The sequence below is a fragment of the Scomber japonicus genome, chromosome 1, assembly GCF_027409825.1.
Source record: "Scomber japonicus isolate fScoJap1 chromosome 1, fScoJap1.pri, whole genome shotgun sequence".
Lineage (NCBI taxonomy): Eukaryota > Metazoa > Chordata > Actinopteri > Scombriformes > Scombridae > Scomber > Scomber japonicus.
Window position 1 is genome coordinate 4472360 of NC_070578.1, and position 12824 is coordinate 4485183.

Consider the following 12824-nt stretch of genomic DNA (forward strand, 5'->3'; position numbering starts at 1 on the left):
ACTGAGTTGTGACTGTGAGGAAAGGGAGGGGGTCATTTGTCACCCAGCTGTGTCAGTGAGTGGCTCTTGAACGTTCCTTCAATGTTTTGTAATGTGCAGACAGACAGAGCTTCCAGTGGTTTTACCCTCCACTGAGCTCCCAACTGCTAATGCTAAATCTGCTTCATTTCCTCTCCTTTCTCTTCTGGTTTCCGGCTGGTCGTTCCCACAGTCGCAGAGCTCCTCTGGAACGTCCTCCTCCTCCTCCTCCTCCTCCTCCTAAGGGGAGGGGAGGAGGGAGGGAGACAGGAAGGAGTAGAGCTTTTCTTGGCTCGCTGTGTTCGAGGCCAACTTCACCACAGCCAGAGAGAGTGTATTTTTCTCCAGGATTTCTCAACCCAAACCTGGCAACCACAGCGGAGAGATACAATCAAAGTTCAGCCGCAGATCCCTGTGGGAAAATTTAGTTGTTACAACATAAATGCCTTTTTATAAGAGAGCAGAGAAGAAAAATAAAGAGGAGAAGTAGATGTTACTGTTTTAAAGGGTTTGTGCGTAAAAGTTTTTTTTAAGGAAGGGGGGGGGGGGTGGATGGAGGAGGGGGGGATGGAGGACGGAGGGATGGAAGACTTGATTTAAAGTGATGATTTAAAGTGTACGCTCGTTAATATGAGAACCAATGAAGAAAACACTACAGAGAGACATGTCAGCTTTTGGTGCTGTATTTTATTCTGAAACATTGCACAGTGCGATATGCTGTGAGAGATACAGTTCATAAACCTGCCTCCTCCTCCTCCTCCTCTTCCTCTTTTTGCAGAGTTTTACAGTCTTTACTGCCAACATTTCTCCATCCGCTCCATTCCAGTTTTTACCTTTCCCACACATTGCATTAAAAAGATAAACAACTCAAGTCATCCAACATGTTCTCTCTGACTGTCAGGACAAAGAGAAGTTGGAGATATGCAGCTGTGATAGTGACAGTAGGATGGGAGGATGAGTGATAGGAGGTGAAAGCAGCCTGCAGAGAAGCACAGATCACACAGTGTGAACAACAGGATCAGGTGTAATGTTACTGTCACATGTTGCTTTTCTTCTGCTAAACTGACTGCTATAAAAGAACTGTGTGTGTGTGTGTGTGTGTGTGTGTGTGTGTGTGTGTGTGTGTGTGTGTGTGTGTGTGTGTGTGTGTGTGTGTGTGTGTGTGTGTGTGTGTGTGTGTGTGTGTGTGTGTGTGTGTGTGTGTGTGTGGATACTGATGTCAGGGAGTAAAACATTCTGATATCAATATACTATATATTAATATCTAATAATAATAATAACTTTATTTATATAGCAGCTTTCATACAAGAAATGCAGCTGTAAGTGCTTTACAACAAAATACATGACACACACCAAGTGCTTCACATTATTGCCTTAAGCAATGTCAAAAAAGGAGGAAATATAAAGAAACATTGATCTAATATAAGATGGAAATAGAATCATAAATCATAAATCAAATGTATAACATACATGAAAATACATTATTTGCAATGATCCATCAAATATAGTTATGAAACACTTGTGACAAAGAAGCATGATATTTTACAGTTTAACAACAAACTCAGTGAAACAATAAACTGGACTGTGAATTTAATCATTATAAACAGCTGTTAATAAAAAAAGAGAACAAAAAAACGTACGCATGTATTGAACCTGAATTAAAAAATGGATAATATCAGTGGAAGGTATATCGGCGAACTGATATACATATAAAATATTTAAACCTGAATCTAGAAAAAAAGATCAAATACACATAAAATACTGAAGAATGTTTTTAAAATATTAACACATATTGGGCAACATATATGCTGATACTGATAATATGAGCAGACTGATATATGGGTCAGGTTGTGATATCTCTGTATCCATGAGCACAGAGTGATGTCATCAGTGTGTTGTTTCCTCACACACAACACTCAATAATAACAATATTCAATTGACCATAATATCAGCAGCAGATTCTCACTATGAAGACCTTGAACAGCCAATATTTTAGCATTTTTCAAGGATTCAAGCATTTTTATTGTCAATTTAAAAAAAATATCCTTGAGAAATGCAAAATATTGGCTGTTCAAGGTTTTCAAACAGTCAATATTTTGTATTGTTACACTTGTATTGTTCCAGTAACTTAAATAACTAATGAATTATTAGAATCAAAATATATATATAGAATATATAGAATATATATATATATATATATATATATATATATATATATATATATTGTGACTTGTACACTCACTCACACACACACAGATCAGCTGTTCAGTCCATCTGTCCAATGACACTTCCACTCTCTACACTTGAGCAGCTCTTTGCTCAAACTGCACACAGCTGATCCCAAAATATCTCTAACCTGCCTAAATCCAACCGATCAGAGCGAGGTCATTGATCACTGAGGTGAATCATCAGACAGCATGACCCTTCCCCAAACTGAACTACGAGCAATCCTCTGTTCAAATCAGTCTTGTGTGTGTGTGTGTGTTTGTGTTGTGCATTGAGCTGCTTCCCATTAAGCAGTAGAAGTAGCTGGAGTGTTGGTCATGTGTTCCAGCTGTCCAGGTTCTCTGTGGATTTATTGGCTTTGGAAAGCAGACAGCACAGAGTCTGTCAGTGATTTGGTCAGACTGTTTCTCTGTTCTAAACTTAGATTCTTTCTTTGTGTGCGTGTGTGCGTGTGTGTGTGCGCGTGTGTGTGCGTGTGTGTGTGTGTGATTAGTTAGAGTGCTGGGATGGAGCAGACAGACAGACAGAGAGCAGAGATACTTTCATGTGTGGTCACTTTATTTGATTTTCTTCTTCACTGAATGTGTGTGTGTGTGTTTGTGTCTTGCAGGCTGATCAGAAGAAGAAGAGGATGAGGCTCTCCTGATCTCCCTACACACCACCACCCCCCCTCCCAACCCCCTTCATCCTCCTCACTGTCCTTTTCCACACACACACACACACGCACGCACACACGCCTCTGCCATGAACCACACACCCAGCCCCCACCTGTCCGACGGCGGCAAGTCATCCGGAGGCGGCCTGCTGTGCAGCCTGGGTCTGGGGTCCGATAGGGGGATCCGCTCCCCGGACAGCCTCACTCACACCCCCAGCCCCACCGGAGGAACCCCCAGCTCCAGCCCACCGCTGCTGCTGTCGCCCGGGCTGGGGGGCCTCGGGCTGGGAGGCCTGGGGGCCATGGGGGACGTAGCAGGGGCCGACTGGGAGAGCAGGGAGGAGCTGAGGCTCAGAGAGCTGGAGGAGGCTCGAGCCAGAGCTGCACAGATGGAGAAGACCATGAGGTGGTGGTCCGACTGCACGGCCAACTGGAGGGAGAAATGGAGCAAGGTGGGTTGCGTTGCTATGGTTACGCCTTAAGATGTGATGCTTCATAATTTGGGTTGGTCTCCACTCACTCCTGATCAGGGTTGTGAAGGTTACTTTGGAAATGTAATAGTATACAGATTACTAGTTACTCTGTTTAAAATGTAATGAGTAATGTAACTATTTCAATGACTTCATCAAAGTAATGTAACTTATTACATTTGATGACTTTTCTAATGTTCTAACCAATGTTTTCAGCTGTTAGGATAAGTGTTCCCATTAAGCACCAAAATCAGCTGTCTTTCATGGATACTGACATGATTTATAAGAGAGATCATTTCTTATAAAGCAACATTTATCTCTCATTGTAAAATGTATTCATTAGTTCATGTAGATTTATGAATATAAAATAAAAATATTTGATGAAAAAAGAGGGATTAATTGGTACTGTGAGTCCATTTAAGTCCATGTGTGCGCTAATAAGCCCACATCATGATTTATTTACTAAATATAAAAAATATTGATTTCAAAGAATTAAAAACAGCAATATATGTATTCAGTAAATATTAAAAAATGAGGTGTGACTTCAGATGTAACCTCCTTTATAATCATCAACATTTCCACCAGTAACTGTCATTTAATGACACATTTGTTTCTCAGTAAATGTAACAGATTACACGTATATTTATTTGTAATTAAATGACATAATGCTGTTAATGCTTCTCTTTACAGTAAATGAATCAGAGGCTGAACAGCTGACTAGTGTGGCATTATATTGATGAGTGAACTAAAATGGTGAAGTCGTGGCCTATAAAACCAAAACAAATGAGCTGGAAGATGCTAAAAGTGCAGAGTCATCACTATGAGCTGCTCCCTTCACATTACATACATCATTCAAGCAATTTAAATGATTACCAGAGAGATAAGAGAAGCTTTAAATGATGATAACAATTTAAAAAAGAGATTAAAACAAGAGATTGAAATTATTGAATTTATTGAGCATGAAGGTGAATGCCTGACCTAAGAATATTTTGAATAATGATGAATTCAAATAATTTCAACTCAGAATCCACTGAATAGATTTTTAGGATTAGACTCCATCCAGTAAAGGTGTGAACTAGACTTTCCATCCCTGCTTTCTTTCTTCTTTTCTTGTGTTTCTCTCAGTGTTGCAGCCTGCTGTGGATCAGTGGAACAGTGTGTAAGCGTTGGCAGGAAGCAGTATCCTATCAGCCGTGTGCTGACAAAACTGGGACCCCGCTCCCCTCCCCACTCGCCCCATTAACTGTCTCATAAAAATGATGTCATATAACATTTAATCAGCGTCTCTCTCTGCGCTCCTGGTGACTACAGCATGATGAATGTTTTAAGGCCACTCAAAGAACTTTGTGTTCACAGGAAAAGAATGTTTATTGAGAAAATTCAATATTTAATTAAAGCCACCATTTTTCCAAATGAAAGAAGTCAGGTGATATTATATTCTTTATTGTCAGCAAATTCCTTGAAAAGAACATTTTTGACACACACACACCGTCCTGCTGCTGAAAATACACATTAGAGCACTAAATGTGGATTAATCCTCCGCTGAAAATAGTCCCTAACAAATGCATAATTTCCTCCTGTTTGAGTAATGTAATAACATCTACAGTAACTAGCAGTTTTAAGTAGTGGTTTATCCTTTTTTTGTAATTAAACAGTTTATCTATCAGCTGTTTTTGTTATTAAAGAGTTAGATCTTCAGTAGAATCAGTGTGTTTTGATTGATGAGGTAATTTCCTGTGTTTTCCAGGTCCGCGCTGAGCGTAACCGCGCCCGTGACGAGGTGCGTCAGCTGAGGCAGCGTCTGGACACCCTCACCAAAGAGCTGACCAGCGTCCGGCGGGAGCGTCAGGAACTGGCCTCGGAAAACGAGACGCTACGGCAGGAGGCGCTGCGTCTCCACGGAGACCACGCCATTCCTCTCGCCTCTCCTGCCACTGCCCCAACCGCCGTTGCTTCTCCTTCTTCCTCCCCGGCACACCCACCTCACGGCGCTTCTTCCTCCTCCTCTCCATCCATCCCTCCATCCTCCCCGGCCTCCTCCACCTCCTCTGCTCAGGTCCACACTGAATGTAAGCTGGACCGGGTAGCAGAGGGACCGCCTGGGTCTCCAGAACCAGAACCAGTGAGGGACGTGGACCTGGATGCAGAACTGATGGGTCAACAAAAGGTGAGAGTGCAGCGTGCATTAGATTAGACGTTAATATTATTTCTTTTCTTTTTTTCTTTGCATTTTAGAAATTATATTACAAATTTCTGCTTGACTTACATAGCATAATAAAATATTGATAACAGACCATAACAAAAAAACCAAAAGGAAACAAAATAAAAGGCAAAAACAAAACAACACACAAAAACATACAAATATGCTAGTTCATCAGATATATCAGTTATAATATGATTAAATATCACTTTATAAATCCATAAACAAGATGACATCACTCATTCAATGTTATCTCTACTGTGGTTATTCAGTGGAGCTGTTTTATGATGACTTGGTCCCCACTTTGTTTGTAGTAAGAGCGTGCACGTGTATATGCACGAGCACACGGCTAACGTGAAACAGACTCTTGCTGATAGTTTACACTGCTGTGCTGAGAATGAAGGAGACATGAATACAAACAATACTGATCTCAAACTATTGAAAAAGTCCAGTTTGTAAATGTTTTTCAGAGAGGGAAATGAATTCAACCTGTTTGTTTTGGCATCACACTGAGTCTACTGTGTGACTCTGTGATGTTAAGAAACTCTGGCTTTGTTTATTCTGTGCTGTAGATGTAGCTGGCATAATGCATTAGGATCTTTTAGCAATAAATCCATAAACAATAATGGATAAATCATGGGTTTGATGGAGTTAGACTATTGAATTGTCAATATGTTGCATGTATCATCTAAAAATGTTAATCAGTGAAAGACTGAAGCAGGAACAGCATGTATGGAAACAACAGACATAAAGATAGTTTATAGTGCATAGTTCATGTATATAGTCTCTATCAAACACAATGACTTTGATAGCTTTGGGAAACCTGGACTTCAGGAGCTGCAAGATTGACACATGGATCAGTGAGGTTTTTTTGTGTCCATGTGGTTTAGTCAAATTTAAAGGGGTTCAAATGTGAAAATAAACATATGAATAACCTACACACATTCTTTTTTTGTGAACTCAGCATGAAATTTCTGCTTTTAATCCATTTTGTAACCATAAAAACTTTGCACTAAATAATTCAACTTGCTTAAAAACAGTAAATTCTCAATAAAACACCATATCAACTAGTTGTCATGATCTTACATGTGTGGAATGGAATACAATTGTTCTAAATATTATATTTAATCTGGAGAATCATGGAGATCAGGAAACATTTACATAATGGTTTAAATGAAGTCATTATTAGTATAAGTCCACTTAAATACACTGTAGGTGATACAATATGTAATATGTATCATTCTTTTGTGGTTACACCATTTGATATTTTCAGGAGCATTCAGTCTTACTTTTGGTAAAAAATGGTTAAATGTCATTTCAAATGACAAAACCAACAAAAATTCAAAATGTACATTTTAACCAACCTGATGCTGCTTTAAAACTAGTTTTAACATATTTTTGAATTTCTCATCTTGTCTCACATACTTAATTACATCCAGTCAGTTGCTGTCATGTGTGTAAGTGAACACTGTGAAAGGATACTGCTTTTTCTAAAACCTCAAAAGACAAAAAGGTTGGAAACCACTGGCTTCATCTTTAACAATGTGTTGTATTTTAAAAGCGTGCTATATTATCCATTGTGTCAAATCTTCATCTGAATAGTAGCTAAAGCTGTCAAATAAATTTAGTGGAGTAGAAAGTACATTATTTCCCTCTGAGACGTAGAAAGTAGCATCACATGGAAATACTACAGTAAAGTACAAGTATCTCAAAATTATACTTAAGTACTCTACCTGAGTAAACATACTTAAATTATTTCCACCACTGAGATGAGCACCAGTGACTGTGTGCCTGCTGTTAAGATGAAACATCCTGAGCTGCTGTGTGGACAATAATGTGGCCCGATCCTCAGTGAATGTAGGCCAGACTGGCTGCTGTGTTTCCACTTAGATGATCAAACTCCAGCCATGTTACATGAGAAGCTCCTCACTGCAGAGTTCACCTGAAGGGTCAAGGAGAAGGTATCAAACATCAACTAAAGCACATCTTTAATCAGACCTAACACACACATAAAAAATATAAAGCATGGACGTATATTATGGACAAAGACAATGATACACAAAGTACACAGACACAAAAATCTATATATAGTATAGTGTTTTGGTAAGTGATGAAATGAATGGGTCATAGATGAAGTTAAAGTGTGCCGGCAGCTCCTGGAGCAGCATCAGCAGCATCAGCAGCAGAGATGTACTGTTAGCTTTGGAATTGTGTCCTGGAAAATTCCATGATAATGATGATGATGTGATCGTGTTTAAAAAGGTGCGGGTTTGTTTTCCCTGGTAAAATAAGAATGGGTAAAAACTATTCAGTCAGATCAGAGCTATCAAAGAGGACTGAGTTAGTTCATGTCCTCTTAACGTCCTCTGAACAGCGGCCAGTGGGGATCAGTCCCTCTGCTGAGAGGTGAGGCGCTTTAAATCAGACGGGATCCCTTTTTAGTTTTCATCATGGCATTCAGATTCACTGCTGCTGGCAAGGACAATCCCAACTGTGTCCACCTGACTTTTATACAGACTAGTATGCATCGTTATCCAAGAGGTGGCGCTGTTAGTCTGCAGTTGGATTGAAATCACTGCTCTAAAAATGTTCAACATTCAAAATCAATATCATATCAGCAAAGTAAGAGTATGTCTCAGAGTAATTATAATAAATGGATAACTCATAGTGTGAGTACATTAAGGGTACTTGTATGTGACCAGTGGATACATTCAAAACCAATATATTATTTTATTATATTATATATTATTCAGTGTTCATATGTTAGTTATTGTTAAAGCCACAGTCTGATTGTATTTATATAAACTTTCCAAATCCTTCCATTTCCATATTCTCTTTCATAAACACATTGCTTGTTTATGTTTCTTTTTATTAATAATTGTACACACAGTTTATTACTACTATATACTACTTTGCTAAGATAAATTCCAAACATCTACTGCTTGCAGCTTCCCCAGTGTGAGGATTTGAAGCTTATATCAGAGCTTAAAGTTCAAAGGAACCGTGGCTGATTTCACACAAAGAGCAGTTCATTCACTACATTGTACACAATAAACAGCTTTTCAGCCTCACAGACCTTTTCTTACTTTAATCCCTGTTATATGTGTCATACATGATAGTAAAAACAAATATATCTTTAGATTTGAGGCTGTTGATTGGACAAAGGAAGACATGAAGATATCACCTTGAGCTCTAAGTAATGAAGACAGAATAATTCAATCAAACTTTATTCATCTAGCAGCTTTCATACAGGCTAGTGTAGTTCAAAGTGCTTATTTACAATGAGTTGATTGACAAGCTTAAAATAAGACAGAAAAAGACAACATAAAGAAAAGGTATTCAGTATATTAAAAAAGAACAAATTAAAAGACAAAAATTTAGACCAATGCATGCAAAAGAAAATAAGAATAATAAAAATCTTGAAATCTAGAAAATTAATTTTTAAAAAAAGTAAATGAATAAAATAATTAAATGCATAAGTAAAATAAGAGAGAAAAGAGAAAGGGGTTATTACAAAATTGATTGATTGAGAGAATAAATGGTAATGAAAATAATCATAGTTAGATAGGCAGACTGTCACTGCATGAGTAGTACAGGTGTGGAACACTGTCACATCTTTGTAAGAAGAAATAAAGAGGAAATTGATGAATTCTGCAAATTCTCTTGGTCCACTTGTGCCTGAAACTAAAGAACACATGTCTTACTACAGTAGCTTCTAACATGAGGCCTGTTGTACAGGTCAGTCTGCTCTCATATGTGCATCAACGATTAGTCAAGTGTCCAACATGTCACCCAGGTATTTTCCTCCATCTGTGTGATAAATGAGTGACCCACTTTAGTGTGGAATGAGCAGCACACTGAACACAGTAGAGCAGTAGCACTCTGTCAGCCCATCTGATAACAAACAGCTTTGACCTCCTCACTCTGGGTCCAACTGAGCTCCCAGCGTGTGTTTTAGAACAGCGGTGGGTCCCTCTGTGTTTTTTGGCACCACACACACACACACACACGAAAGCATACTACTTGTGCATGAGCTGTAACCTCATAATGAAGGTGAATGTGTGTGTTTTAAAATAGCAGCAAGTAAAGATCAGTGTCATTGCCTATCAGACGTGACCTTCAGCTAGTTCAGACGGGGTTTCCGTAGTAACACACACACACACACACACACACACACACGGAAACACACACAGTCTGAGGCCGGCTGCAGCGTTCCAGCTAAACCAATGATTATGTGTTTGTCAGCGGTGGCAGCAGAGGTGGTCTCACACCGGCCCACGAACTGTTGCTCGCACAAAGCTCAGCCTCATTTCCTGTCTCCCCTCCATTGTTCTGGTTCTCTCTCTCTCTCTCTCTCTCACACACACACACACACACACACACACTGACACACACACACACTGAGTACTTCCACATGTGGCACAGGAGGGTGGTTTCTCTGACAAACGTCTGTTACACACTGGGTCCCTCTGTTGGCGATGGCCTGTAATAACAGCAGCTGCATCACAGCTTTGTTAATTAAAAATGCCTCAGCAACCACAGATATGATGAAAATGAAAAGAATGCCAAGTATTAAAAATATTGCATTTCGTGGGTGTGGAAATATTCCAGTTATACTAATTATAATGAGATTTAATGGTGCGTGTGGTTTAGATAATTCTCTAGTTTATTTATGGAGTTTTTTTAATAATCTAAGTGTTAAGCTCCACTTCCCAAATGACAGAGGTGTTAGTCACATCTCCCATCCTTCTTCAGGTGAATAGGTCAATGACCTTTGACCTCTTCCCACTGGATTCTGTGAGTGCTTTTAATCTGTGTTTGTGATGCTCATTCAGCTTCACTCAGGTTCTTCTTTCCAGTGTTTAACAGCTGTAATGTAACCTGAATGAAAGGTATCCTGTGGAGTGATTCATGAGGAAGGAAACGCATTCACCACTCAAGCACTGTAGCATTAAAAAAAAAATCCTTCTCCCCATAAATATGTCTGGAGTTCTGTCAGTGGGAAGTTGGGGAGTAACGTCATACATTGAGGCAGCTGATGTCATTAGATTAAAAAGATGGAGCACTATTTTCCTTCACATTGTTTTTTTTTACACCCGTCAGTTAGACAGCTGTGAGAATTTTAGAATGTGAGTAGTAAGTTGCTGTTTAGATATTATAATGATAATAATAGAACAACGAAAAACACTGTTTATATTCTGAAAGTGAGAATTTAATATTGAATTAGGATAAACATGTTTAATCCAGTTGTGACGTGTGTGTAAATTGAACACAGCAATATCATCCTCCAACTTACCAACGCAATTGAATGTGCCATAAGGTAGTGTTTGATCATATCATGGCTTGTATTGAAGCAGTTTGTATCAGAATGAGGAGGAATAAATTGTCACATTCCTTAATTGTTCAGTTGATGGTGTTTGATTTACTAACACCTCAGTAATAAATGTGTCCAGCTACAGTTCATCTTATTTGCATGAAGTGCCACTAATGATGTTTTGACACATGTTATGTGTTATGTCTGGAAATTAATAGTGTCAAACATAATGTGTTCTTTGTCTTAATGATAGGTTTGACTTCATCATATGATTAAACATGCATGTTAAAATGCATCAAAACATCAAAACCCTGTTACACTTTTCTATCTCCATCATGTCACAGCAGCACAAAGGAGCTCTGTGCTGCTGCCGCTACATGAACTACTCTCAGCATCCATCATGTGATTTTTTTTTTTTCGTCCTTGGCTACCTAACAAATCTCAGAAATGGATATTTATGAGCATAGCGATGATTATCTTAAAGAAACACAGCATTATGAAGCCCACAGGAGAGACCTCACATTTTACATCTGGCAGATGCAGATGTTTGTGCAGGGTGGAGTAATGTTCAGATCTTAAGCGTGGCCATGCCAAAGCAGACAGATTTACTGCGGCGAGCGGAGAAAAGCTCAACATTTCCAATTTAATTTCTGTTAAGGCCATTAAATAAAGAGAGATGTGAAAATGTTTGGTCATGAGAAGCCACCCGAGGGGTTCAGGGTTCTGCTGTGAAAACAAGTTGGCAGAAATTTAAGATGATCTCCTCGGATAAAAAATAAGAAAAGGGTTTGATTTGCAACCGTGGTCGGGAGGAACAGAGGGGAGTGGTGGGGAACAGCAAGGACCCTGGCAGCCTCACTCTGGTCTGAACAGGAGATGTGGCTCATTTTACTGAGACAAAGACTGAAAAGAAGCTTTTCTCCCTGCTGATGTTGTTTAAGGATTTGTGTAACGTGAGGAGGATAAATGTTCCTCAGAGGACTGTTTCAGGGACATGGAGACAGAAACATGAGAGAGAACTTCTCCCACAGAACATTGTACAGCATAACATTCCACTACAGTTCACTACAACAATGTGATTATAGAACATTATAGTAGATTACAGTACTTGTGTCTAAAACTGCTGAAAAGACTTTGGATCAGATATTAAAGGCGAGGTCTCACTATGATTTAGAATAGCAAGACTGCTCCAAAATCTTTTTTTCTCTTTTTTTCCGCTCTTTTTTCTGTTGAGTTTTTCATCTGCTTTACAAAATAATTGCCCTTTTTTATATAAATGATAATGATGACATTAGGTGCATGAATTAACATGTGTTGTTCATGTTAATTCATACACCTAATGTCATCATTATCATTTATATAAAAAAGGGTAATTATTTTGTAAAGCAGATGAAAAACTCAACAGAAAAATACAACACAGCATGAAACACAAAAACAACAAAAAGGAGGGGGAAAATAAATAAGTCAAAATCAGTTTAATTGAATTAGCATTCATATGATGACATGATGACATTTATACTTTATATCTGATTATTTGTGATGCTGTATTTATTTCACTGGATTGGCCAAAAATAGACATTTTTTGTCTAGTAATTGAATCTGTTCCAGTTTGTCAGCAGATTTCCCAGAAACAGACTCACTGATGATATATGGATATAAAATGAGTCATACCATGAGAGAGGATTTTATTCAGATTATTCACACTATGACAAGTCATTAAAAAGTGGTTACATGTTATTGATGAGCAGCTTTGAATACTTGAACCCTTAGATGCATGAGTGGGTCAAAATGACCCAGTGAGGTTGTTTTCTTGCAATATCTTCATGAAAAGTTTTCATTTCATATTCCAGCTTTTCCTCAAAAAACATGTTATTGATATCATGCCATTTAAATGTTTAACTTACCTTTTATACATTTTACGAAACTCTAGTTTTTGTATTA

The 12824-nt window shown here is 38.5% G+C and overlaps 1 protein-coding gene across 1 annotated transcript in view; it reads left to right on the plus strand.

Moving 5' to 3' along the window:
• The first annotated feature begins 2988 nt into the window (after positions 1–2988).
• Positions 2989–12824, plus strand: part of ccdc102a (coiled-coil domain containing 102A) — a 43109-nt gene continuing 33273 nt past the window's right edge. Inside the window, exons 1-2 of the mRNA XM_053337921.1 lie at positions 2989–3351; positions 5117–5536. Coding sequence (XP_053193896.1) covers positions 2989–3351; positions 5117–5536 — 783 coding nt within the window. The remainder of the gene's footprint in view (positions 3352–5116; positions 5537–12824) is intronic.